Source organism: Heptranchias perlo, chromosome 15 (genome assembly GCF_035084215.1).
Source record: "Heptranchias perlo isolate sHepPer1 chromosome 15, sHepPer1.hap1, whole genome shotgun sequence".
Lineage (NCBI taxonomy): Eukaryota > Metazoa > Chordata > Chondrichthyes > Hexanchiformes > Hexanchidae > Heptranchias > Heptranchias perlo.
Genome location: NC_090339.1, coordinates 1,406,802 through 1,433,733, shown reverse-complemented (window position 1 = coordinate 1,433,733; position 26,932 = coordinate 1,406,802). Strand labels below are relative to the sequence as shown.

The 26,932-nt window shown below is 49.5% G+C and overlaps 1 protein-coding gene across 1 annotated transcript in view; it reads right to left on the bottom strand.

Moving 5' to 3' along the window:
* Positions 1 to 10,623: 10,623 nt before the first annotated feature.
* Positions 10,624 to 26,932, bottom strand: part of LOC137332661 (gamma-aminobutyric acid receptor subunit gamma-4-like) — a 191,856-nt gene continuing 175,547 nt past the window's right edge. Inside the window, exons 6-7 of the mRNA XM_067996608.1 lie at positions 18,587 to 18,786; positions 10,624 to 10,910 (exon numbers count right to left, since the gene is read on the bottom strand). Coding sequence (XP_067852709.1) covers positions 10,632 to 10,910; positions 18,587 to 18,786 — 479 coding nt within the window. The 3' untranslated portion in view covers positions 10,624 to 10,631. The remainder of the gene's footprint in view (positions 10,911 to 18,586; positions 18,787 to 26,932) is intronic.

The window sequence follows — 26,932 nt, the reverse complement described above, 5'->3', positions numbered from 1 at the left end:
GGAGATATTGGCCTTGGAAGGAGTGCAGCCCAGATTCACCAGAATGTTACCAGGGCTCCAAGGGTTAGATTATGAGGAGAGATTCCATAAACTAGGCTTGGATTCCCTGGAATATAGAAGGTTAAGTGGTAATATGATTGAGGTCTTTAAGATAGAGAAAAGTTTTTCCCCCTGGCAGGGGAGTCTAGGACAAGGGGACATAACCTTAAAATCAGAGCCAGGTCATTCAGGAGAGAAGTTAGGAAACACTTCTTCACACAAACGGTGGTAGGAGTGTGGAGCTCGCTCCCATAAAGAGCAGTAGGTGCTCGCTCAATTAATCATTTTAAACTTGAGATTGATAGATTTTTGCTGGCCGAGGGTATGAAGTGACATGGAGCCAAGGCGGGTGGATGGAGTTGGGATACAGATCAGCCATGATGTCATTGAGTGGGGAACAGGCTTGAGGGGCTGAATGGCCTCCTCCTGTCCCTATGTTCCTATGTAACTGCCCCACCCTCTGAACATCTGTTAGCAGCTAGTAATATTTTTGTGAATAGGATGGGGCCATTCACCCATGAGCCAGGAAGGAGGGAAACATGCAGGTACATGGGAACAACACCACCTGCACGTTCCCCTCCAAGTCACACACCATCCCGACTTGGAAATATATCGCCGTTCCTTCATCGTCGCTGGGTCAAAATCCTGGAACTCCCTTCCTAACAGCACTGTGGGAGAACCTTCACCACACGGACTGCAGCGGTTCAAGAAGGCGGCTCACCACCACCTTCTCAAGGGGCAATTAGGGATGGACAATAAATGCCGGCCTCGCCAGGAGACAGTGAATGGTAGACCAGAATTTGCTGAATGAATGCAGCGAATGGTAGAGCAGTATTTTTGTACAGTCTCACCATCACACTGGAGTCTCAGCCAGTGAATCAGCCACCAGTTGTTGATAGTGAAATCCCCAACAGTAAGTTGGTGAGTTGTTTAAGCCCCCACCCACCTCCCCCTTCCACCGCCCCACCCACCTCCCCCTTCCACCGCCCCACCCACCTCCCCCTTCCACCGCCCCACCCACCTCCCCCTTCCACCGCCCCACCCACCTCCCCCTTCCACCGCCCCACCCACCTCCCCCTTCCACCGCCCCACCCACCTCCCCCTTCCACCCTCCACCCACCTCCCCCTTCCACACCCCACCCACCTCCCCCTTCCACCGCCCCACCCACCTCCCCCTTCCACCGCCCCACCCACCTCCCCCTTCCACCGCCCCACCCACCTCCCCCTTCCACCCTCCACCCACCTCCCCCTTCCACACCCCACCCACCTCCCCCTTCCACCGCCCCACCCACCTCCCCCTTCCACCCACCACCCCGCTCACGTCCACCTCCACCGCCCTACCTATCTTCCCCGTCCACCCACCCACCCACTTCCCCCTTCCACCTTATGGGGAGGGGGGAGAGAGTCAGCACCTTCAGGGGAGGGGGGAGAGAGTCAGCACCTTCAGGGGAGGGGGGGAGAGTCAGCACCTTCAGGGGAGGGGGGAGAGAGTCAGCACCTTCAGGGGAGGGGGGAGAGAGTCAGCACCTTCAGGGGAGGGGGGAGAGAGTCAGCACCTTCAGGGGAGGGGGGGAGAGAGTCAGCACCTTCAGGGGAGGGGGGGGGAGGGTCAGCACCTTCAGGGGAGGGGGGAGAGAGTCAGCTCCTTCGGGGGAGGGGGAGAGAGTCAGCACCTTCAGGGGAGGGGGGAGAGAGTCAGCACCTTCAGGAGAGGGGGGAGAGAGTCAGCACCTTCAGGGGAGGGGGGGAGAGAGTCAGCACCTTCAGGGGAGGGGGGGGGAGGGTCAGCACCTTCAGGGGAGGGGGGAGAGAGTCAGCACCTTCAGGGGAGAGGGGGAGAGAGTCAGCACCTTCAGGGGAGGGGGGGGGAGGGTCAGCACCTTCAGGGGAGGGGGGAGAGAGTCAGCACCTTCAGGGGAGGGGGGAGAGAGTCAGCACCTTCAGGGGAGGGGGGAGAGAGTCAGCACCTTCAGGGGAGGGGGGGAGAGTCAGCACCTTCAGGGGAGGGGGGAGAGAGTCAGCACCTTCAGGGGAGGGGGGGCGAGAGTCAGCACCTTCAGGGGAGGGGGGAGAGAGTCAGCACCTTCAGGGGAGGGGGGGGGGAGAGTCAGCACCTTCAGGGGAGGGGGGGCGAGAGTCAGCACCTTCAGGGGAGGGGGGAGAGAGTCAGCACCTTCAGGGGAGGGGGGAGAGAGTCAGCACCTTCAGGGGAGGGGGGAGAGAGTCAGCACCTTCAGGGGAGGGGGGGAGAGAGTCAGCACCTTCAGGGGAGGGGGAAGAGAGTCAGCACCTTCAGGGGAGGGGGGGAGAGAGTCAGCACCTTCAGGGGAGGGGGGAGAGAGTCAGCACCTTCAGGGGAGGGGGGAGAGAGTCAGCACCTTCAGGGGAGGGGGGGAGAGAGTCAGCACCTTCAGGGGAGGGGGGGAGAGAGTCAGCACCTTCAGGGGAGGGGGGGGAGAGTCAGGACCTTCAGGGGAGGGGGAGAGAGTCAGCACCTTCAGGGGAGGGGGGAGAGAGTCAGCACCTTCAGGGGAGAAGGGGAGAGAGTCAGCACCTTCAGGGGAGGGGGGAGAGAGTCAGCACCTTCAGGGGAGAAGGGGAGAGAGTCAGCACCTTCAGGGGAGGGGGGAGAGAGTCAGCACCTTCAGGGGAGGGGGGAGAGAGTCAGCACCTTCAGGGGAGGGGGGAGAGAGTCAGCACCTTCAGGGGAGGGGGGGAGAGAGTCAGCACCTTCAGGGGAGGGGGGGGGGAGAGTCAGCACCTTCAGGGGAGAAGGGGAGAGAGTCAGCACCTTCAGGGGAGAAGGGGAGAGAGTCAGCACCTTCAGGGGAGGGGGGAGAGAGTCAGCACCTTCAGGGGAGGGGGGAGAGAGTCAGCACCTTCAGGGGAGAAGGGGAGAGAGTCAGCACCTTCAGGGGAGGGGGAGAGAGTCAGCACCTTCAGGGGAGGGGGGGAGAGAGTCAGCACCTTCAGGGGAGGGGGGGAGAGAGTCAGCACCTTCAGGGGAGGGGGGGAGAGAGTCAGCACCTTCAGGGGAGGGGGGGAGAGAGTCAGCACCTTCAGGGGAGGGGGGAGAGAGTCAGCACCTTCAGGGGAGGGGGGGGGGAGAGTCAGGACCTTCGGGGGAGGGGGGAGAGAGTCAGCACCTTCGGGGGAGGGGGGAGAGAGTCAGGACCTTCAGGGGAGGGGGGGGAGAGTCAGGACCTTCGGGGGAGGGGGGAGAGAGTCAGCACCTTCAGGGGAGGGGGGAGAGATTCCGAACTTTCAGGGGAGGGGGAGGGGAACCAGGATGCAGCAGTGAGGAGAGACAGGGTTCATATGAAACTCGGAGGGACAGAGCAACAGAACAAAGAATAGTGTGGAAAGAGCAGGAATTAGATGGAGTAAAGAAGCAAAGCCGACTCGCATGGTGTTGGAATGCATGTGTGTTAATCCGAGGAATATTACAAATAAGGTTGATGAGCTGCAGGCACAAGTTGCCACATGGGGTTTTGATGTATTGGCTGTGACGGAGACCTGGCTTAAACAGGGGCAGGAATGGGAACTAAACGTTCCCGGCTGCAATATATTCAGGAGGGATGGGGAAGGAAAAATGCCAGGGGTGGGGCGGAGATGGCAGTTTTGATCAAGGATAATATCACAGCTCTACAGAGGGACGATATACCAGAGGGTTCAAAGACTGAATCTATTTGTTTCGAGTTAAGGAACAGAAAAGGAGCTGTTACATTGCTGGGGTTTACTATAGACCCAAAAATAGTGAGAAGGAGATAGAGGAGCAAATCTGTGGGCAAATTTCAGAGAAATTTAAAAATAATGGAGCAGTAAAATTAGGGGACTTCAATTACCCTAATCTAGACGGGAAAAACAGTGTAAAGGGTAAAGAATTCCTAAAATGTGTCCAGGGGAACTTTCTTAATCAATATGTTTCCAGCCCAATGAGGAAGGAAGCAGTGCTGGATCTAATTCTGGGGAATGAAGTAGGGCAATGAAATGTGTTTCAGTAGGTGAACATCTGGGTAATAGTGATCATAATATAATCAGGTTTAAAGTAGTTATGGAAGGGGACAAAAAAAAATCAATAGCCAACTGGGAGAGAGCCCATTTCAGTGATTTGAGAAGGGATCGAGCACAGGTGGACTGGAAACAAAGATTGGCCAAGAAAACAGTAAATGAGCAATGGCAGGCCTTCAAGGCGGAGATAGGCGGGGATGAGGGGGCGGACATATGAGGAGAGATTGAGTAGATTGGGAGTTCATTGGAGTTCAGAAGAATGAGAGGAGATCTTATTGAAACATATAAGATTGTGAAGGGGCTTGATCGGGTGGATGCGGTAAGGATGTTCCCAAGGATGGGTGAAACTAGAACTAGGGGGCATAATCTTAGAATAAGGGGCTGCTCTTTCAAAACTGAGATGCGGAGAAACTTCTTCACTCAGAGGGTGGTAGGTCTGTGGAATTTGCTGCCCCAGGAAGCTGTGGAAGCTACATCATTAAATAAATTTAAAACAGAAATGGATAGTTTCCTAGAAGTAAAGGGAATTAGGGGTTACGGGGAGCGGGCAGGAAATTGGACATGAATTTAGAATTGAGGTTAGGATCAGATCAGCCATGATCTTATTGAATGACGGAGCAGGCTCGAGGGGCCGATTGGCCTACTCCTGCTCCTATTTCTTATGTTCTTATGTTCTTATTAGTTCAGGTACAAACCAAGCATATTCCCATAATGAGGAAAGATAAGGCATCCAAGGTTAGAGTTCCCTGGATGACAAAGGAAATAGAGATTAAAATAAAACAGGAAAAGGAGGTTTATGACAAATGTCAGGTATGGAATACAGTCGAAAACCAGGCAGAATACAGAGTGTGCAGGTGGGAAATTGAAAAAGGATATGAGAAGGGCAAAGAGAGAGTGTGAGAAAAGATTAGTGGGTTACATAAAAGGAAACTCAAAAATCATTTATAAACATCGAAATAGTGAAAGGATAGTTCGAGGAATGGTGGAGCCGATTAGGGTCAAAGGAGGAAATCTCGTGGAGGCAGAGAGCATGAGTGAGGAACTGAATGAGGACTTTGCATCTTCACAGAAGAGGATGAGGTTAATGTCACAGTAGAGGGGGAGGGGGGAGAGATATTGGATGGGATCAAAATAGATAGAAAGGAGGTGCTAAATAATTTGGCATCACTCAAAATTAACAAGTCACCTGGTCCAGAGGGGATGTATCCCAGGTTACTGAGGGAAGCTAGGGTGGAGCTAGCAGAAGCTCTGACCACAATCTTTCAATAATCCTTGGATATGGGAGTGGGGCCAGAGGACTGGAGGATTGCAAATGTTACATCCCTGTTCAAAAAAGGGGAGAGGGATAAACCTGGAAACTACAGGTCAATCAGTCTAACGTCCGTGGTGGGAAAATTACTAGAGACCATTGTCAAGGACAAAATTAATTCTCACTTGGAGAAACACGGGTTAATAAGGAACAGCCAGCATGGATTTGTTAAAGGCAAATTATGACTGACTAACCTGATTGAGTTCTTTGATGAAGTAACAGAGAGGGTTGATGAGGGCAGTGCAGTAGATGTTGTATATATGGACTTTCAAAAGGCATTTGATAAAGTGCTGCATGACAGACTTATTCGGAAAATAAAAGCATGTGGGATTAAAGGGACGGTGGCAACTTGGGTACGTAATTGGCCACGGGACAGGAGGCAGAGAGTAGAGGTGAACGGATGTTTTTCTGACTGGGGTATGTGGGGTCCCCCAGGGGGTCAGTATTAGGACCATTGCTTTTCTTGTTATATATCAATGACCTGGACTTGGATATAAGGAGTACAATTTCGAAGTCTGCGAATTATACATACCTTGGCAACATAATAACAGACTTCAGGAGGACATAAACAGACTGGGGAAACGGGCAGACACGTGACAGATGCAATTTAATGCGGCTAGGTGTGAAGTGATGGACTTTGGGAGGAATGACATGGAGAGACTGTATAATCGAAATGGGACTATTTTGAGGGGTGCAAGAGCAGAGGGCTCTGGGGGAGCATTGTCACAAATCTTTGAAGGTGGCAGGGCAAGTGAATAAGGCGGTTGAGGTAACATATGGGATGCTTGGCTTTGTAAATAGGGGCATTGAATATAAAAACAAGGAAGTCATGTTAAACCTTTACAAATCACTGGTTCGGCCTCAGCTGGAGAATTGTGTTCAATTCAGGGCACCATAATTTAGGAAGGATGTCAAGGCCTTGGAGAGGGTGCAGAGGAGATTTACCAGGATGATACCAGGGATGAGGGACTTCAGTTATGTGGAGACATTGGAAAGCTCGGATTGTTCTCCTTAGAGTAGTGAAGGTTAAGGAGAGATTTAATAGAGTGTTCAAAATCATGAGGGGTTTTGATAGAGCAAGTAGAGAGAAACTATTTCCTCCGGCAAGTGGGCCAGTAACCAGAGGTCGTTGATTTAAAATAATTGGCAAAAGAACTAATGGGGAAACGAGGAGAAATATTTTCACAGAGGGTTGTAATGATCTGGAACGCATTCCCTGAAAGGGCGAAGGAATCAGATTTCACAGGAATCTTCACAAGGCAATGGGACATTTACTTGAAGAGGACTCATTTTCAGGGTTATGGGGAAAAAGCTGGAGTGTGGGACTGATTGGACAGCTCTTTCAAAGAGCGGCACAGGCACGAGGGGCTCCTTCTGTATGATTCTATAACCCGAAACAGTCAGCATGGGGTTAATCAGAGAGAGTCAGCACAGGGTTAATCAGAGAGAGTCAGCATGGGGTTAATCAGAGAGAATCAGCACAGGGTTAATCAGAGAGATTCAGCACGGCGTTAATCAGAGCGAGTCAGCATGGGGTTAATCAGAGAGAATCAGCACGGGGTTAATCAGAGAGAGTCAGCACGGGGTTAAATTAGAGAGAGTCAGCACGGGGTTAATCAGAGAGCGTCAGCACGGGGTTAATTAGAGAGTGTCAGCACGGGGTTAAATTAGAGAGAGAAAGCACGGGGTTAATCAGAGAGAGTCAGCATTGGGTTAATCAGAGAGAGTCAGCATGGAGTTAATCAGAGAGAGTCAGCACGGGTTAATCAGAGAGAGTCAGCACGGGGTTAATCAGAGAGAGCCAGCACGGGGTTAATCGGAGAGAGTCAGCACGGGGTTAATCAGAGATAGTTAACACGGGGTTAATCAGAGAGAGTCAGCATGGAGTTACTCAGAGAGAGTCAGCACGGGGTTAATCAGAGAGAGTCAGCACAGGGTTAATCAGAGAGAGTCAGCACGGGGTTAATCAGAGAGAGTCAGCACAGGGTTAATCAGAGAGAGTCAGCATTGGGTTAATCAGAGAGAGTCAGCATGGAGTTAATCAGAGAGAGTCAGCACGGGGTTAATCAGAGAGAGCCAGCTCGGGGTGAATCAGAGAGAGTCAGCACGGGGTTAATCAGAGAGAGCCAGCTCGGGGTTAATCAGAGAGAGCCAGCTCGGGGTTAATCAGAGAGAGCCAGCTCGGGGTTAATCAGAGAGAGTCAGCACGGGGTTAATCAGAGAGAGCCAGCTCGGGGTGAATCAGAGAGAGCCAGCTCGGGGTTAATCAGAGAGAGCCAGCTCGGGGTTAATCAGAGAGAGCCAGCTCGGGGTTAATCAGAGAGAGCCAGCTCGGGGTTAATCAGAGAGAGCCAGCTCGGGGTTACTCAGGGAGTTTTAGCATGAGGTTAATCAGAGAGAGTCAGTTAACACAGAGTTAATCAGAGAGAGTCAGCAAGGTGTAAATCTGAGACAGTTAGCACGGAATGAATCGGAGAGAGTCAGCATGGGGTTAATCGGAACAAGTCAGCACAGGGCTAATCACAGAGCATCACCACGGGGTTAATTAGGGAGGTTTAATCAGAGAGTGTCAGCAAGGGGTTAATCAGGAAGAATCAGCACAGGGTTAATCAGGGAGAGACAGCACGGGGTTAATCAGCGGTAGTCAGCATGGGGGTTAAACAGACAGAGTCAGTAAGGGGTTAATAAGGGAGAGTCAGCATGGGTTAATCAGAGAGAGTCAGCTCGGGGTTAATTAGGGATAGAGCTATCATGGGGTTAATCACAGAGAGTCAGCATGGGGTTAATCAGAAAGTGCGAGGAGTTTATGGAATCCTTTGTCACTAAGATTGAGACCATCCGTTCAGCTGCCTCTGCCTCTTCCCTCCCTTACCCTCGCCCACCAATTCAAATTACCCCGAAGGTTCCCCCCTGCCCCATCCTGAACTCCCATCTTCCTCTAGTTTCTCTCCTATCTCCCCTCGTGCCCTCTCCGAGCTCACCTTGATCATGACATCCACCTCCTGCTCCCTCGACCCTATTCCCACCAAATTGCTGACCACCCAACTTCCCTTCCTGACCCCCATGTTAGATGATATTGTTAACGATTCCCTCTCCTCAGGTACTTCAAATCAGCCGTCATCACCTCCCTCCTCAAAAAACCCACCCTTGACCCCTCTGTCCTTGCAAACTACCGCCCCATCTCCAACCTCCTTTTCCTCTCCCAAATCCTTGAACGTTTTGTTGTCTCCCAAATCCGTGTCCATCTTTCCCACAACTCTATGTTTGAATCCCTCCAATCAGGGTTCTGCCCCTGTCACAGCACTGAAACGGCCCTTATCAAAGTCACAAATGACGTCCTCTGTGACTGTGACCGTGGTAAACTCTCCCTCCTCATCCTTCTCCACCTGTCCGCAGCCTTTGACACGGTTGACCACACCATCCTCCTCCATTGCCTCTCCTCCGTCGTCCAGCTGGGAGGGACTGCCCTCTCCTGGGTCCATTCTTATCTATCCAGTCATAGCCAGAGAATCTCCTGTAATGGCTGCTCTTCCCACTCCCGCACCGTTACCTCTGGAGTCCCCCGAGGATCTATCCTTGGCCCCTCCTATTTCTCATCTACATGCTGCCCCTCGGCGACATCATCCGAAAACACGACTTCAGATTCCACATGTACACTGACGACACCCAGCTCTACCTCACCCCCACCTCCCTCGACCCCTCCACTGTCTCTCATTTGTCACATTGCTTGTCCAACACCCATCGTTGGATGTGCAATAATTTTCTCCAAATAAATATTGGGAAGACCGAAGTCATTGTCTGTGGTCTCTGGCACAATCTCCGTTCCCTCGCCACCGACTCCATCCCTCTCCCTGACCACTGTCTGAGGCTGAACCAGACCGTTCACAACCTTGGCGTCCTACTTGACCCTAAGATGAGCTTCTGACCCCATATCCGCTCCATCACCAAGACCGCCTACTTCCACCTCCCTAACATCGCCCGTCTCCGCCCGTCACAGCTCATCTGCTGCTGAAACACTCATCCATGCCTTTGTTACCTCCAGACTGGACTATTCCAATATTCTCCTGGCCGGCTTCCCATCTTCCACCTCCATAAACTTCAGCTCATCCAAAACTCTGCTGCCCGTATCCTAACTCTCACCAGGTCCCGTTCACCCATCACCCCTGTGCTCACTGACGGACATTGACTTCCGGTCCGGCAGTGCCTCGATTTTAAAATTCTCATCCTTGTTTTCAAATCCCTCCATGGCCCTCGCCCCTCCCTATCTCTGTAACCTCCTCCAGCCCTACAACCCTCCGAGATCACTGCACTCCTCCGATTCTGGCTGCTTGCGCATCCCTGATTTTAATCGCTCCACCATTGGTGGCCGTGCCTTCAGCTGCCTCGGCCCTAAGCTCTGGAATTCCCTCCCTAAACCTCTCTGCCTCTCTCCCTCTCTCCTCCTTTAAGACGCTCCTTAAAACCTACCTCTTTGACCAAGCTTTTGGTCACCTGTCCTAATATCTCCTTATGTGGCTCGGTGTCAAATTTTGTTTGATAATCGCTCCTGTGAAGCACCTTGGGACGTTTTACTATGTTTAAAGGGGCTATATAAATGCATGTTGTTGTTGTTGTGTTTAATCAGAGAGAGATAACATGGGGCTAATCAGAGAGAGTTAACACGGGGTTAATGAGAGAGCTTGTTATTGCTCCATCCCCACTCTGGGTGTTGCTGTTGTACCAACACAAACATCCAACCTGAAATGGGAACTTCCAGTGCCAGGATTTTGTAAAAACCCGGGAGTGGGGACTGGTGAGTCGAGGGGGATATGGATCAGGATTTGCTGCTCCTGATGGTCCTCCAGTGAGCCCGGCTGGAGAATGCCATTGTGTGGGACTCTGGTAAAGGACAGAACTGAGTGTGGTGGTGATGCCCTCCATGTTGAATAGCTCACTGCCACTCACTGTCCACCTGGAGAGTGGCCAGTCGGACAAAATATGGGGGGTGTGGGGTTGCCGGTGCCCACTCATGGAGCCTGGGCCAGGGCCTTACATAGAATGTACAGCACAGGAACAGGCCATTCGGCCCAACTGGTCTATTCTGGTGTTTACGCTCAAGACGAGCCTCTTCCACCCTGCTTCATCTCAGCCTATCAGCATGGCCTTCTATTCCTTTCTCCCTAATGCGTTTATCGAGCTCCCGGAGAGGGAAGGACTGAGAGAAAAAACACTGGAGTCAAATCTTTAGCGGAAGGTCTTTTATTGGAGAGTTAATTTACAGCGGGGGAATGGGTCACAGGTAGAGATAAGAGATCCAATAAACAAGATTAAAGAGTAGAAAGGCGGTGGGGAAGAAGACCCGGGAGTAGGAATCCAGCTTGGAGATGTGGATGCGGATTTGGCCTTTGCGCCAGGTGCCGGTTTGACAATCCTCGATGCAGCAGAAAAACGACTGACAGTCCTTCCCCTCCAGGCAGTCGTCGGGCAGCTGGTCCTCCAGCTCCTGCCACTGTGCCAGGTTATTCATGGTGATGGTGGTGAAGCAAGGCTCCATGTCTGGCACACGGGGGTCCTGCACAAACCAAATGGGAGAGCTGATCAACCGGTGGAGGGGGGAGAGCGCAGAGCCGAGGCCAGGCTACAGGCTCCGAATGGTTTCGCTGAAATCCCCTCAACCAGACCCTCCAGCCACCCCCCCACCTCCAGCGGCTCTCTCTCACTCTCTTCCAATCATTGAATTCCACGACCCAGTGCTGTCCTCTGGCATTGTAAGGTGACCGTTGTTCAGGATTAGATGGTGAAGAACGCTAGGCTATTTGACCATGGGTGCATTCTATCCTCATCCCATGTGCAGACATCCCCTTCCACAGTAGGAGTCACCGGAAACAGGAGTGGGTAGTCGGGCTGATTCTCCCCTCTCCCTGAGACCAGTTGGACCACTCACACCCTGCCTTGGCTGAGATAGTCCTACATGGCGATCAAACTGGGAAAGCTCCTGATGTGTGTGTTTCACTGCTGGGCTGTAGTCACCTCCATGGCCCAGTGGTCAAAGACCAGACCACCCCAGAGCCTGGAGCTGCAGCTTTTATTGCTGCGAAATGAAGATTGTTGATGAAGAGCATTCACAAGATGCCCCATTACTGTGTTTATCAGCTGTTTCAAAATTTTTTAGTTCCTGACAAATGGATGCAGAGAATCCGACAAACCAGGGCCGAAATACACCATCGTTGTGTCTATTTTATACCTGTAAAACAAGGACGATGATGACCAATCTAACGATGGGAGGGTCTGGGCCCAATCTAACGACGGGAGGGTCTGGGCCCAATCTAATGACGGGTGGGTCTGGGCCCAATCTAATGATGGGTGGGTCTGGGCCCAATCTAACGATGGGAGGGTCTGGGCCCAATCTAACGATGGGAGGGTCTGGGCCCAATCTAACGATGGGAAGGTCTGGGCCCAATCTAACAATGGGAGGGTCTGGGCCCAATCTAACGATGGGAGGGTCTGAGCCCAATCTAACGATGGGAGGGTCTGGGCCCAATCTAATGATGGGAGGGTCTGGGCCCAATCTAATGATGGGAGGGTCTGGGCCCAATCTAACGATGGGAGGGTCTGGGCCCAATCTAATGATGGGAGGGTCTGGGCCCAATCTAATGATGGGAGGGTCTGGGCCCAATCTAATGATGGGAGGGTCTGGGCCCAATCTAATGATGGGAGGGTCTGGGCCCAATCTAATGATGGGAGGGTCTGGGCCCAATCTAATGATGGGAGGGTCTGGGCCCAATCTAACGATGGGAGGGTCTGGGCCCAATCTAATGATGGGAGGGTCTGGGCCCAATCTAATGATGGGAGGGTCTGGGCCCAATCTAACGATGCGTGGGTCTGGGCCCAATCTAACGATGGGAGGGTATGGGCCCAATCTAACGATGGGAGGGTCTGGGCCCAATCTAACGATGGGAGGGTCTGGGCCCAATCTAACGATGGGAGGGTCTGGGCCCAATCTAATGATGGGAGGGTCTGGGCCCAATCTAACGATGGGAGGGTCTGGGCCCAATCTAACGATGGGAGGGTCTGGGTCCAATCTAACGATGGGAGGGTCTGGGCCCAATCTAACGATGGGAGGGTCTGGGCCCAATCTAACGATGGGAGGGTCTGGGCCCAATCTAACGATGGGAGGGTCTGGGCCCAATCTAACGATGGGAAGGTCTGGGCCCAATCTAATGATGGGAGGGTCTGGGCCCAATCTAACGATGGTAAGGTCTGGGCCCAATCTAATGATGGGAGAGTCTGGGCCCAATCTAATGATGGGAGGGTCTGGGCCCAATCTAATGATGGGAGGTTCTGGGCCCAATCTAACGATGGGAGGGTCTGGGCCCAATCTAACGATGGGAGGGTCTGGGCCCAATCTAACGATGGGAGGGTCTGGGCCCAATCTAACGATGGGAGGGTCTGGGCCCAATCTAACGATGGGAGGGTCTGGGCCCAATCTAACGATGGGAGGGTCTGGGTCCAATCTAATGATGGGTGGGTCTGTGCCCAATCTAATGATGGGAAGGTCTGGGCCCAATCTAATGATGGGAGGGTCTGGGTCCAATCTAATGATGGGAGGGTCTGGGCCCAATCTAACGATGGGAGGGTCTGGGCCCAATCTAATGATGGGAGGGTCTGGGTCCAATCTAATGATGGGAGGGTCTGGGCCCAATCTAATGATGGGAGGGTCTGGGCCCAATCTAACGATGGGAGGGTCTGGGCCCAATCTAACGATGGGAGGGTCTGGGCCCAATCTAACGATGGGAGGGTCTGGGCCCAATCTAACGATGGGAAGGTTTGGGCCCAATCTAATGATGGGAGGGTCTGGGCCCAATCTAACGATGGGAGGGTCTGGGCCCAATCTAACGATGGGAGGGTCTGGGCCCAATCTAACGATGGGAGGGTCTGGGCCCAATCTAACGATGGGAGGGTCTGGGCCCAATCTAACGATGGGAAGGTTTGGGCCCAATCTAACGATGGAAGGTCTGGGCCCAATCTAAGGATGGGAGGGTCTGGGCCCAATCTAACGATGGGAGGGTCTGGGCCCAATCTAATGATGGGTGGGTCTGGGCCCAATCTAATGATGGGAAGGTTTGGGCCCAATTTGCCCATGCGTTTGAGCTGCTGCTAAATCCGTCAGGCTTGTTTTTCAGGCATCCCTTGTGGCCACCTACAACAGGCATTGGGTCCTTTCATGTTTCAATGATGTCGGTCCAAATGAAAGGCAAAATACTGCAGATGCTGGAAATCTGGAATAAAAACAGAAAATGCTGGAGAAGCTCAGCAAGTGAGGCAGCGTCTGTGGAGAGAGAAACAGAGTTAATGTTTCAGGCCGGTGACCTTTCACCTTTAGGAAAGGAGTGTGCTGCCTGTGGAGGCTCGACAGCAGCTCATCCAAATAATGAGAATGAGGCCCGAGGACCAATTTTGGGGCGGACCCAGGCCTCCCGTTTGGGGCCGAAAATTGACCATGACCAATTTCTACCCTATCCTAAGTTACAACGGGAGATTCTCCACTCTCAGTGCACAGGTAACACACTGGGAAGGATTTGCAAAATAACAACATTTAAATGTTGAGATTCTAAAGCAAGGTGTATTCACACAATAGCACTGAAGTGAAAGACAGCCAATATACTATGAGCTGGAGCAATGAAGCTTGTTTCCCCCACAACCAAGACCAATAAGTAATTTGTTAGCCTGTCTTGGTAACCAATAAACAACTCACCTCCATCGTGTTGAGATTGTGCAGGTGTCAGGCGGTCAGCAGGAGTTGTCTAGCATAGGCACATGGAGATAAATGGGGACAAAGACAGGACACTGGGGAGAACTCCCCTGCTCTTCTTTGAATAGTGCCATGGGATCTTTTACGTCCACCTGAGAGGGCAGATGGGGCCTTGGTTTAACATCTCATCTGAAAGACGGCATCTCCGACAGTGCAGCACTCCCTCAGTACTGCCCTGGGAGTGTGAGCCTGGATTTTGTGCTCAAGTGTCTGGAGTGGGGTTTGAACCCATGACCTTCTGACTCAGAGGCGAGAGAGAGTGCTGCCAAGGAGCATAAAATCCACATGCTCTGACCCTAGTCATGGGTCTGCAATGCGGTATCTTATCGAAGACCTTTTGAAAATTCAAATACATTACATGTACTACATTACCCTTGTCTACTCATTTATTTTTCAAAGAATTCAATAAGGTTGGTCAAGCATAACCTTCCCTTCTGAAATCCGTGCTGACTATTCCTAATTATAGTTTTGGTTTCTAGAAGTTTCTCCATTACATCTTTGAGTAAGGATTCCACTATCTTTCTTACCACTGATATTAAGCTAACTGGTCTGTCGTTCCCTGGACTTGTTCTATCTCCCTTTTAAATATAGGAATCACATTAACTGTCCACCAATCCTCTGGCACCATTCCCTTTACTAATGAATGTTTCTATATGTGTAATAGAGTCTCTGCTATCTCCTCCCTAACTTCTTTTAATATTCGTGGATACAATCCATCCGGACCAGGGGTTTTATCCTCTCTAAGTTTGATTAGTTTATCAATTATCTCCCCCCTTTCTATCTTAAATATCTTTATATTTTTTGATCTCTTCTTCTAATGTCCTGCCCACCCTGTTAGTCTCCCCGGTAAATACTGAGGCAGAATAATTATTCAATATTTCTGCCATTTCACTGTCATTACCTGTGAGTTTATCTTGTGCATCCCTTACTGGCCCAATCCCTATCCTGATTTTTCTTTAGTTATTTATGTCTGTAGAATATTTTACTATTTCTTTTTCTATTCTTTGATAATTTAATTTTGTAGTTTCTCTTTGATTTCCTAATGTTTTTTTGACTTCTTTCCTAATCTCTCCCTATTCCCGTTTGTCATCCTCTCCTTTATTGTCTGTCTATTTAGACTATGTCTTTTTCTTTAGTTTCAATTTTACTACTTGTTCTTTATCTCAATCCATATGGATTCTTTTTCTAGCTTAAGGCTAAAAATTGATAAAGAGGAGGTGCTAGAAAGGCTAGCTGTACTCAAAGTAGATGAGTCACCTAGTCCGGTGACTGGGTACTGGTCATAATCTTCCAATCATCCTTAGACACAGGGGTGGTGCCAGAGGACTGGAGAATTGCAAATGTTACACCCTTGTTCAAAAAAGGGTGTAAGGATAAACCCAGCAACTATAGGCCAGTCAGTTTAACCTCGGTGGTGGGGAAACTTTTAGAAACGATAATCCGGGACAGAATTAACAGTCACTTGGACAAGTGTGGATTGATCAGGGAAAGCCAGCATGGATTTATTAAACGCAAATCGTGTTTAACTAACTTGATAGAGTTTTTTGATGAGGTAACAGAGAGGGTCGATGAGGGCAATGCAGTTGATGTGGTGTGTATGGACTTTCAAAAGGCATTTGATAAAGTGCCACATAATAGGCTTGTCAGCAAAATTAAAGCCCATGGAATAAAAGGGGCAGTGGCAGCATGGATATAAAATTGGCTAAGTGACAGGAAACAGAGAGTAGTGGTGAACGGTTGTTTTTCGGACTGGAGGGAGGTGTACAGTGGTGTTCCCCAGGGGTCAGTGCTGGGACCACTGCTTTTCTTGATATATATTAATGACTTGGACTTGGGTGTACAGGGCACAATTTCAAATGACACAAAAATCTTGGAAGTGTAGTGAACAGTGAGGAGGATAGTGATAGACTTCAAGAGGATATAGACAGGCTGGTGAAATGGGCGGATACGTGGCAGATGAAATTTAACGCAGAGAAGTGTGAAGTGATACATTTTGGTAGGAAGAATAAAGAGAAGCAATATAAACTAAATGGGACAATTGTAAGGGGGGTTCAGGAAAAGACAGACCTGGTAGTGTACTTACACAAATCTTTGAAGGTGGCAGGACAAGTTGAGAAGGCTGTTAAAAAATCCTATGGAATCCTGGGCTTTATAAATAGAGCAATAGAATACAAGAGCAAGGACGTTATGCTAAACCTTTATAAATCATTGGTTAGGGCACAACTGGAGTATTGTGTTCAGTTCTGGGCACCACACTTTAGGAAAGATGTCCAGGCCTTAGAGAAAGTGCAGAGGAGATTTACTAGAATGGTCCCAGTGATGTGAGGCTTCAGCTATGTGGAGAGACTGGAGAAGCTGAGGTTGTTCTCCTTAGAGTAGAGAAGGTTAAGAAGAGGTTTGATGGAGATGTTCAAAATCATGAACTGTTTTGACAGAGTAAATAAGGAGAAACTGTTTCCAGTGGCAGGAGGGTCGCTAACCAGAGGACACGGATTTAAGGTGATTGGCAAAAGAACCAGAGGGGAGATGAGGAGTAATTTTTTACGCAGCGAGTTGTGATGATCTGGAATTCACTGCCTGAAAGGGCGGTGGAAGCAGATTCAATAATAACTTTCAAAAGGGAATTGGATAAATACTTGAAGGGAAAAATTTGCAGGGCTATGGGGAAAGAGCAGGGGAATGGGACTAATTGTCAGTTCTTTCAAAGAGCCTGCACAGGCACGATGGGCTGAATGGCCTCCTTCTGTGCTGTATCATTCTATGATTCTACGATATTATTGAATCACCTATGATTACAACCTTTCTTTTTCAATTTTGCTCCTCCCCCCCTTGGACTGCCTCCTGCTCCATGATGCCATGGTCAGCATTCTGGCTGGCCACCCCGCAGTCTTCATCCTTATCCTCACAGGTAGAAAATACATTGTATCTATTGGACAGGACCAGTGTCTGCGGGACCTCCTTCTCTAACTCCCCTTACCCTGCTGACTGACAGTCACACTCTCCCCTTCCTGGCCCTGTGCTTTCCTCTGACTGAAAATTATCCAGATATTCCTCCCCCTCCCTTATGTGTTTGAGTGTCTCCAACTCGCACTCCAGCTCGAGGACTCTGAGCCGCAGTGACTCAAGGCAGAGACATTTGCTGGGGATGTGGCAATCTGTGGACAGTAAAACTCCCACATTCTGCAGTCCCATCACACTGACTGTGCTGCTACTTTTAATCTATATTTTTAAAAATGTTTATTTATTAGTTAGCAATAATTTATTTTTAGAACTAATAGAAACACTTGGGGTCTAGATTATATTTAGTAGATGGATGTTAACTTAATTTCAAATTAATTAGTAATTAATTACAGTGAATATTTATTTACTTACTTATTTAACTATTTATTTAAAGTTAATAGATTGGTTTATACTTAAAAATAGATTGTGTATATGAAATTTAACACTTAATTTAGTGTCCTCAGGCACAGCCCATCCAATTCCCCCAATTCTCCACCCCCACAAGGAGTTGAAAATGACCCCAATTGTGTTTTGGGTGCTGCGATTGGCCAATGTGGGGGAGGGAAGTCTTGCCTTCATTTGCAAACCATTCAGACCTTGAATGAGGCTCGAAGGTTTAAGTTGCACCAACCCCCTGAGCCCCCAGTAGTTGCACCAACCCCCTGAGCCCCCAGTAGTTGCACCAACCCCCTGAGCCCCCAGTAGTTGCACCAACCCCCTGAGCCCCCAGTAGTTGCACCAACCCCCTGAGCCCCCAGTAGTTGCACCAACCCCCTGAGCCTCCAGTAGCTGCACCAACCCCCTGAGCCCCCAGTAGTTGCACCAACCCCCTGAGCCCCCAGTAACGCTCCGTCGAAAATACCGGGGTAACCGGCACAATTTCAGCATTGAATATGTTGCCCCCCCACCTCCCTCACCAGTGGGTCGGTACAGTTGCCAATCTCCCTATCACTCTGACCATTCTGAAAGGTTACAGAGCCAATTTTACCAGTACTTGCTGCCAACTTCATATCGTGAGGAATCAAACAGGAATCAATGGATGGAAAATCACTGCACTAGCCCTGGTGTGTGTGTGTGTGTGTGTGTGTGTACATGTGTGTGTGTGTACATGTGTGTGTGTGTACATGTGTGTGTATACATGTGTGTGTGTACATGTTTGTGTGTGTACATGTTTGTGTGTACGTGTGTGTGTGTGTACATGTTTGTGTATGTACATATGTGTGTGTGTGTGTGCATGTACACACTTGGAAAATTGGCTCTTACAGGTCAAAGAAGCTTCCAGACTCAACCTGACCAAATCCAACCCAGCCACTCACAATTGGTTTATGTTCTTCAAATACAAATCTATCAACCCACTTGCCCATGAACATTATTTGGGAGCAGTGAACTGTTTGAGAATGGTGAAGGGATCAGCTGGCTCCTCACTACAGACGTACCGATTTGAGTTTGCGTTTTGCGGGGTTGGGTCTCTTGGTGCCTACAATGTAGTTGAGGGTGGCATACTCTATGAGTGCTGCAAAGACAAAGATGAAACAGACAGAGACGAAGAGGTCCATGGCGGTGATGTAGGAGACCTTGGGCAAGGCTTTCCGTGAAATGGTACTGAGCGTCGTCATGGTCAGCACGGTGGTGATTCCTGCAAAAATAGAACAAGAATTAAATGTAAACTTTTAAAGAGCTGACCTCTTCAGGAAACTGTGTTTTCAACACACTGCCCCTCACTGGTTCACCCAGTGACTCTATGGGAACAGACAGGGGATCAGAGCCACACAGACCAAAACCGTCCCAGCCTGGATCTCCGCTTGGTGCTGTTGGTTGATTTTAGCTGGGGTGGGTGGTCCAGCTGATACTATTGCCCCCAATACCACTCCTCAGTGCAACCCAGTGACCCCTAACAGAAAGTCCCCTCACTCTCCCCACAATAGCCTTTCTCTGTCTGGAACCAAGTTATGCAGCATCGGAAATCACCATGATTACTGTCGATTTTAGTTTAACCTGTGAGATTTCACCCGTGAGGTGCTTGTATAATCCCACTGCAGAATATGGTGGTGTCGTGGTTTTATTACTGGATTGTTAATCCAGAGACCAGGATTGATAACCCTGAGAATGTGTAGTTCAAATCCCACCATGGTAGTTTGAGAATTTGAATTTGAAATCAAGGGCTGGGATCAGTAAAAGTGACCATGAAGCTGTCGGATTGTCGTTAAAAACCCAACTGGTTCACTAATGTCTCTTTAGGGAAGGAATCCTGCCGTCCTTACCCAGTCTGGGCCTATATGTGACTCCAGTCCCACTCCAACATAGTTGACTCTCTGAAGTGCCCTAGCAATAAATGCCAGCCTTGCCAGCGAGGCCCACATCCCGAGAATGACTTAAAAAAAATGGGGTACTGGGTGGCGCAGTGCTTGAGCTACTAGCCTTTCATCTCTGGGACATGGCCTCAAATCACGATTCAAGTCTCTCCTGTTAGCTGCCTGTGAGCGTCCTGTGTGAAATGAGTTTGAGCAGCCTAGTAGCTAGAGAAGCTAGTGGGACATGGGCCGACAGAACTAAACTGTCTCCAATTCAGCACCAATTGGCAGTGTCAGCCAGACTGGCTGCTCGATGGTGTGAGAGGTGGAGAAAGTTTCTCACTGGTGCAATTGGAATGGAAATAAGAAGGTTTTCTCGCGGTGTTAGAGCAACGGTTTCCAAACCTCTGTGTGTAGAGGACTCCTTGACAATCAAAACGCACTTTAGAGAACCCCCTGCATTGGTATGCTCCCGGGAACTCCTCCTCCCCGTCCTAATCTCTGAAATGCAGCTTCAAAGAGAAACAATGACTCTGAATTTCCTCGCTAGCATCAGCAGTCATTATTACACCGTTATTGCTCTAAAAAAGAGTGAGGAAACTCTAGTTTGGAGCATTACACCACTTATCTGCCATCAGTGCATCAGGCTGGGTGTCAGCTGTGACTCAGTGATATCTGAGTCAGAAGGTTGTGGGTTCGAGGCCCACTCCAGACACTTGAGCCCATAATCCAGGCTGACACTCCAGTACAGTACTGAGGGAGTGCTGCACTGTCGGAGGTACTGTCTTTTGGAGGAGATCCCATGGAATTATTACAAAGAAGAGCAGGGACTTCTCCCCAGTGTCCTGGGACAATATTTATCCCTCAACCAACACCACTAAAAACAGATTCTCTGGTTATTATCACATTGCCGTGTCCCCTACGTTAAAGTAGTGATCTGGACTTGGGTATAGGGAGTACAATTTGCAGAGGATACAAAACTTGGCAACGTAGTGAATAGTGATCAGGATAATACCAGACTTCAGGAGGACATAGTCAGACTGGGGAAACGGGCAGACACACGGCAGATGCAATTTAATGCGGGTAAGTGTGAAGTGATGGACTTTGGGAGGAACAACATGGAGAGACAGTATAATCGAAATGGGACTATTTTGAGGGGGTGCAAGAGCAGAGGGATCTGGGGGAGCATTGTCACAAATCTTTGAAGGTGGCAGGACATTTAAGAAAGCATATGGATTACTTGGCTTTGTAAATAGGGATATTGAATATAAAATACTAAACCTTTACAAATCACTGGTTAGGCCTCAGCTGGAGTATTGTGTTCAATTCTGGGAAGGATGTGAAGGCCTTGGAGAGGGTACAGAGGCGGTTTAGCAGGATGATACGAGGGATGAGGGACTTCAATTATGTGGAGAGATTGGAGAAGCTCGGGTTGTTCTCCTTACAGCAGAGACGGTTAAGGGGAGACAAGATAGAGGTATCCAAAATTACTATGATACTATGAGGGTTTTGATGGAGCAAGTGGGGAGAAACTGCTTCGTCTGGTAAGTGGGCCAGTAACCAGAGGTCATAGATTTAAAATAATTGGCAAAACAACTAGTGGGGAAATGAGGAGAAATTTTTTCACACAGAGTGTTGTTAAGATCTGGAACGCACTCCCTGACAGGGTGGAATCAGATTCCATTGGAACTTTCAAAGGGTAATTGGACATGTGCATGAAGAGGACTCATTTGCTGGGTTATGGGGAAAATGCTGGGATGTGGGACTAAATTCAAAGAGCCGACACAGGCATGACGGGCCGAATGGCCTCCTTCCATGCTGATGATTCTATGATTACACTTCAAAAAGTATTTAATTAGCTGTGAAGTGCATGGGGAGGTCCTGAGGTCGTGAGAGGCGCTATAGAAATGCAAATCTTTCTTTATCGTTCTATTGGCCTTGCTCATTGGTACTGTCCAATGGAGAGTTACGTCCTTGCTTTTTATTTTTAGACGGGAGTTTCCTTGTCTTTTTGCAGCTATGGCGATCGGTCTGTCCAAGTCCCAGTTTCACAGTAAGAACAGACTCTCAAACCTCTCGGGTGACTCGGGGAGGGCCTGCCCCTGGTTTATATCAGTCTAACCTGCCTAGAGTGCAGTAGGGGCGTAAAAGTAGGAAATTCCCAGCCACAGCTCCACCAGGTATGAATGAGGCCTGCGGGGCATCGAAGCAGCCAAACAGATCGTGGAAACTCATATCTAAAAGAAAAGAAACAATTTGAATTTATATATGCGTGCTGTGGGGGTGGGGGAGACACTGTGGGTGGGGACACTGTGGGCGGGGTCTCAGGGGAGGGGACACTGTGGGTAGGGTCTCAGGGGAGGGGACACTGTGGGTAGGGTCTCAGGGGAGGGGACACTGTGGGTAGGGTCTCAGGGGAGGGGACACACTGTGGGTGGGGACACTGTGGGCGGGGTCTCATGGGAGGGGACACTGTGGGCGGGGTCTCAGGGGAGGGGACACTGTGGGCGGGATCTCGGGGGGGCCTGTGGGTGGGGTCTCAGGGGTTGGGGGACTGGAACACTGTGGTGAATTCCCAGTACACCAGGCTCATATGGCAAAGCACATTTCTAAAACCTCCCTCATAGCAATCATTAGATTCCTTTTAACTTTCAAATAGTCAGTCATTAAAATGGTCTTTCGGTGCCCCAGGGAGATTCCCTGAAGTTGTGTGTAATTCTATCAGCTACTATTCCAACATAAATTAAGATGTGGAGATGCCGGTGATGGACTGGGGTTGACAATTGTAAACAATTTTACAACACCAAGTTATAGTCCAACAATTTTATTTTAACATAAATTAAATGGAAGGTCGGTGAAGTTTGCGTTAAAGAGTCATCTGATCTTCTGCAGGTTTTAAACTGTTTACATACCAGTGTGTCAAGGCAGAGTAAGCCAGCAGAGGGAGGATCAGTCTACACTCTCTCAGAAACAAGAATTTAACTTTCCTCTTTACACAGAGAGTGGTGAGAATGTGGAACTCGCTGCCACATGGAGAGTTTGAAGCAGAGAGCATTGCTGTATTTAAGGGGAGGTTTGGTACATACATTTATAAAATTCATTCTCAGGATGTGGGCGTCGCTGGCGAGGCCGGCATTTATTGCCCATCCCTAACTGCCCTTGAGAAGGTGGTGGTGAGCCACCTTCTTGAACCACTGCAGTCCGTGTGGTGAAGGTTCTCCCACAGTGCTGTTAGGAAGGGAGTTCCAGGATTTTGACCCAGCGACGATGAAGGAACGGCGATATATTTCCAAGTCGGGATGGTGTGTGACTTGGAGGGGAACGTGCAGGTGGTGTTGTTCCCATGTGCCTGCTGCTCTTGTCCTTCTAGGTGGTAGAGGTCGCAGGTTTGGGAGGTGCTGTGGAAGAAGCCTTGGCGAGTTGCTGCAGTGCATCCTGTGGATGGTGCACACTGCAGCCACAGTGCGCCAGTGGTGAGGGGAGTGAATGTTTAGGGTGGTGGATGGGGTGTCAATCAAGCGGGCTGCTTTGTCCTGGATGGAGTCGAGCATCTTGAGTGTTGTTGGAGCTGCACTCATCCAGGCAAGTGGAGAGTATTCCATCACACTCCTGACTTGTGCCTTGTTGATGGTGGAAAGGCTTTGGGGAGTCAGGAAGTGAGTCACTCGCCTCAGAATCCCCAGCCTCTGACCTGCTCTTGTAGCCACAGTATTTATATGGCTGGTCCAGTTAAGTTTCTGGTCAATGGTGACCCCTAGGATGTTGATGGTGGGGGATTTGGCGATGGCAAGGGGAGGTGGTTAGACTCTCTCTTGTTGGAGATGGTTATTACCTGGCATTTGTATGGAGTGAGTGTTACTTGCCACTTATGAGCCCAAGCCTGGATGTTGTCCAGGTCTTGCTGCATGCGGGCTTGGACTGCTTCATTATCTGAGGAATTACGAATGGAACTGAACACTGTGCAATCATCAGCGAACATCCCTGGTACTTTAACACCACTTAATCCAGTCCAGCAATGGGACTTTATTCAATTTTTGTTTGATAACACTCCTGTGAAGCACCTTGGGACGTTTTACAAAAGACAAAGGAAAAACTCTAAACTCCACTAAACTGAGACGGAAAGTTAAAAGACTTGTCGCTGATTGAGAATTTAATTTTAGCCAAACAGAATGTCATGGAGTGAGATACTGACAGTCTATCCCCACTTGATATTGGCTCGATTCTCAGTTTATTTCTACATATTGTACAATTTTGAAAAAAATTCAAGTAGAGTGACATGAATTTGAATGTATAAATATATAGGATTCAAACAGACCCTTGTTGTGGGCTTCAGGTATAAATAACAGTGAAGGGGTGAGTGGAGTCCAGCCGAAACTTTGACAGGTGAAGTGACTATGATGGTGCATTTGAGTAATATACTCGCTGCACTGTAGGGTTATTCATCGTGGGCGGAGCTGGGACACAATTTATTCAATTATTTACTTCATGCTCTGTTCTGAAGTTCAGACCCGTAAATCAGTCTCACTGCCTGCAAACTGGAAAGTACCTTTACATGTGTAAGCTCTGGTAATGTGATGAGCCCGGGGTTTAACCATCATACCCATCCCCTATCACAGACCCTCACTCACACACTGGTCTCTGGTAATGTGATGAGCCCGGGGTTTAACCATCATACCCATCCCCTATCACAGACTCTCGCTCACACACTGGTCTCTGGTAATGTGATGAGCCCGGGGTTTAACCATCATACCCATCCCCTATCACAGACTCTCGCTCACACACTGGTCTCTGGTAATGTGATGAGCCCGGGGTTTAACCATCATACCCATCCCCTATCACAGACCCTCACTCACACACTGGTCTCTGGTAATGTGGTGAGCCCGGGGTTTAACCATCATACCCATCCCCTATCACAGACCCTCACTCACACACTGGTCTCTGGTAATGTGATGAGCCCGGGGTTTAACCATCATACCCATCCCCTATCACAGACTCTCGCTCACACACTGGTCTCTGGTAATGTGATGAGCCCGGGGTTTAACCATCATACCCATCCCCTATCACAGACCCTCACTCACACACTGGTCTCTGGTAATGTGATGAGCCCGGGGTTTAACCATCATACCCATCCCCTATCACAGACTCTCACTCACACACTGGTCTCTGGTAATGTGATGAGCCCGGGGTTTAACCATCATACCCATCCCCTATCACAGACCCTCACTCACACACTGGTCTCTGGTAATGTGATGAGCCCGGGGTTTAACCATCATACCCATCCCCTATCACAGACTCTCACTCACACACTGGTCTCTGGTAATGTGGTGAGCCCGGGGTTTAACCATCATACCCATCCCCTATCATAGACTCTCACTCACACACTGGTCTCTGGTAATGTGATGAGCCCGGGGTTTAACCATCATACCCATCCCCTATCACAGACTCTCACTCACACACTGGTCTCTGGTAATGTGGTGAGCCCGGGGTTTAACCATCATACCCATCCCCTATCATAGACTCTCACTCACACACTGGTCTCTGGTAATGTGATGAGCCCGGGGTTTAACCATCATACCCATCCCCTATCACAGACCCTCACTCACACACTGGTCTCTGGTAATGTGATGAGCCCGGGGTTTAACCATCATACCCATCCCCTATCACAGACTCTCACTCACACACTGGTCTCTGGTAATGTGGTGAGCCCGGGGTTTAACCATCATACCCATCCCCTATCATAGACTCTCACTCACACACTGGTCTCTGGTAATGTGATGAGCCCGGGGTTTAACCATCATACCCATCCCCTATCACAGACTCTCACTCACACACTGGTCTCTGGTAATGTGATGAGCCCGGGGTTTAACCATCATACCCATCCCCTATCACAGACTCTCACTCACACACTGGTCTCTGGTAATGTGATGAGCCCGGGGTTTAACCATCATACCCATCCCCTATCACAGACTCTCACTCACACACTGGTCTCTAGTAATGTGATGAGCCCGGGGTTTAACCATCATACCCATCCCCTATCATAGACTCTCACCTCACACACTGGTCTCTGGTAATGTGATGAGCCCGGGGTTTAACCATCATACCCATCCCCTATCACAGACTCTCGCTCACACACTGGTCTCTGGTAATGTGATGAGCCCGGGGTTTAACCATCATACCCATCCCCTATCATAGACTCTCACCTCACACACTGGTCTTTGGAAAGCTGTAGATTAAAAACTCTATCAGATTGTGCTTGAGGTTTTAAATCATGGAACGGGTCCAATCGTGCTATCAGACAAGCAGGAGCAAAGGCCGTCCAGCAGCTTACCCTTTTTTATATACAACAAGCACCTCACGTTCCTTCCTTGGAGATATAATAACAAAAGTTGCAACACTTTGCTAACCTGTCTGCAACTAAACCTGGGTCTATGTCCCTGACACGATCTAAATGTGAGGTTTCATTGGACCCTCACAATCTCCAGCTCTTATCTTCAGGGCCTCAGAGGAACTGCTCAACTTTGAGTAAGGTTACCTTTGAAAGAAAGAACTTGCATTTAAATAGCGCCTTTCGTGACCTCAGGATGTCCCAATGAAGTACTTTTGAAGTGTAGTCACTGTTGTAATGTAGGAAACGCAGGAGCCAATTTGCACACAGCAAGATCCCACAAACAGCAATGTGATAATGACCAGATAATCTGTTTTAGTGATGCTGGTTGAGGGTTAAATATTGGCCCCAGGACACCGAGGAGAACTCCCCTGCTCTTCCAATAGTGCTGTGGGATCTTTTACATCTGAGAGGGCAGATGGGACCTCGGTTTAATGCCTCATTCGAAATTCGGCACCCTCGAACAGTGCAGCACTCCCCCAGTACTGCACCGGGAGTGTCAGCCGAGATTATGGGCTCAATTCTCTGGAGTGGGACTTGAACCCACAACCTTCTGACTCAGAGGCAAGACAGAGGGAACAACACCACCTGCACGTTCCCCTCCAAGTCACACACCATCCCGACTTGGAAATATATCGCCGTTCCTTCATCGTCGCTGGGTCAAAATCCTGGAGCTCCCTTCCTAACAGCACTGTGGGAGAACCTTCACCACATGGACTGCAGCGGTTCAAGAAGGCGGCTCACCACCACCTTCTCAAGGGCAATTCAGGATGGGCAATAAATGCCGGCCTCGCCAGCGACGCCCACATCCCATGAACGAATAAAAAAAAATTCAGCCAAGGCTGACACTGTAGAACACAAATGCCTAATTCTGCTCTTCTGTCAACCCTCCCCAATGCCCTGGACGTCCTCTCAATAATACGGTCCCCAAAATTGTATCCAGTGCTCCAGTTGGGGTCAGACTAGTGCTCTGTTCTCTGTTTTCTGTTCCTCTGGCTATACAGCCCAAGTTCTTATTTGGTTTCTTTACTGCAGCCACACACGGCCTCTGGCGGCTCCCTCAGCCTATTCGCCAGAAGCCCAAATCCCTCTCCAGTGTTGTATCC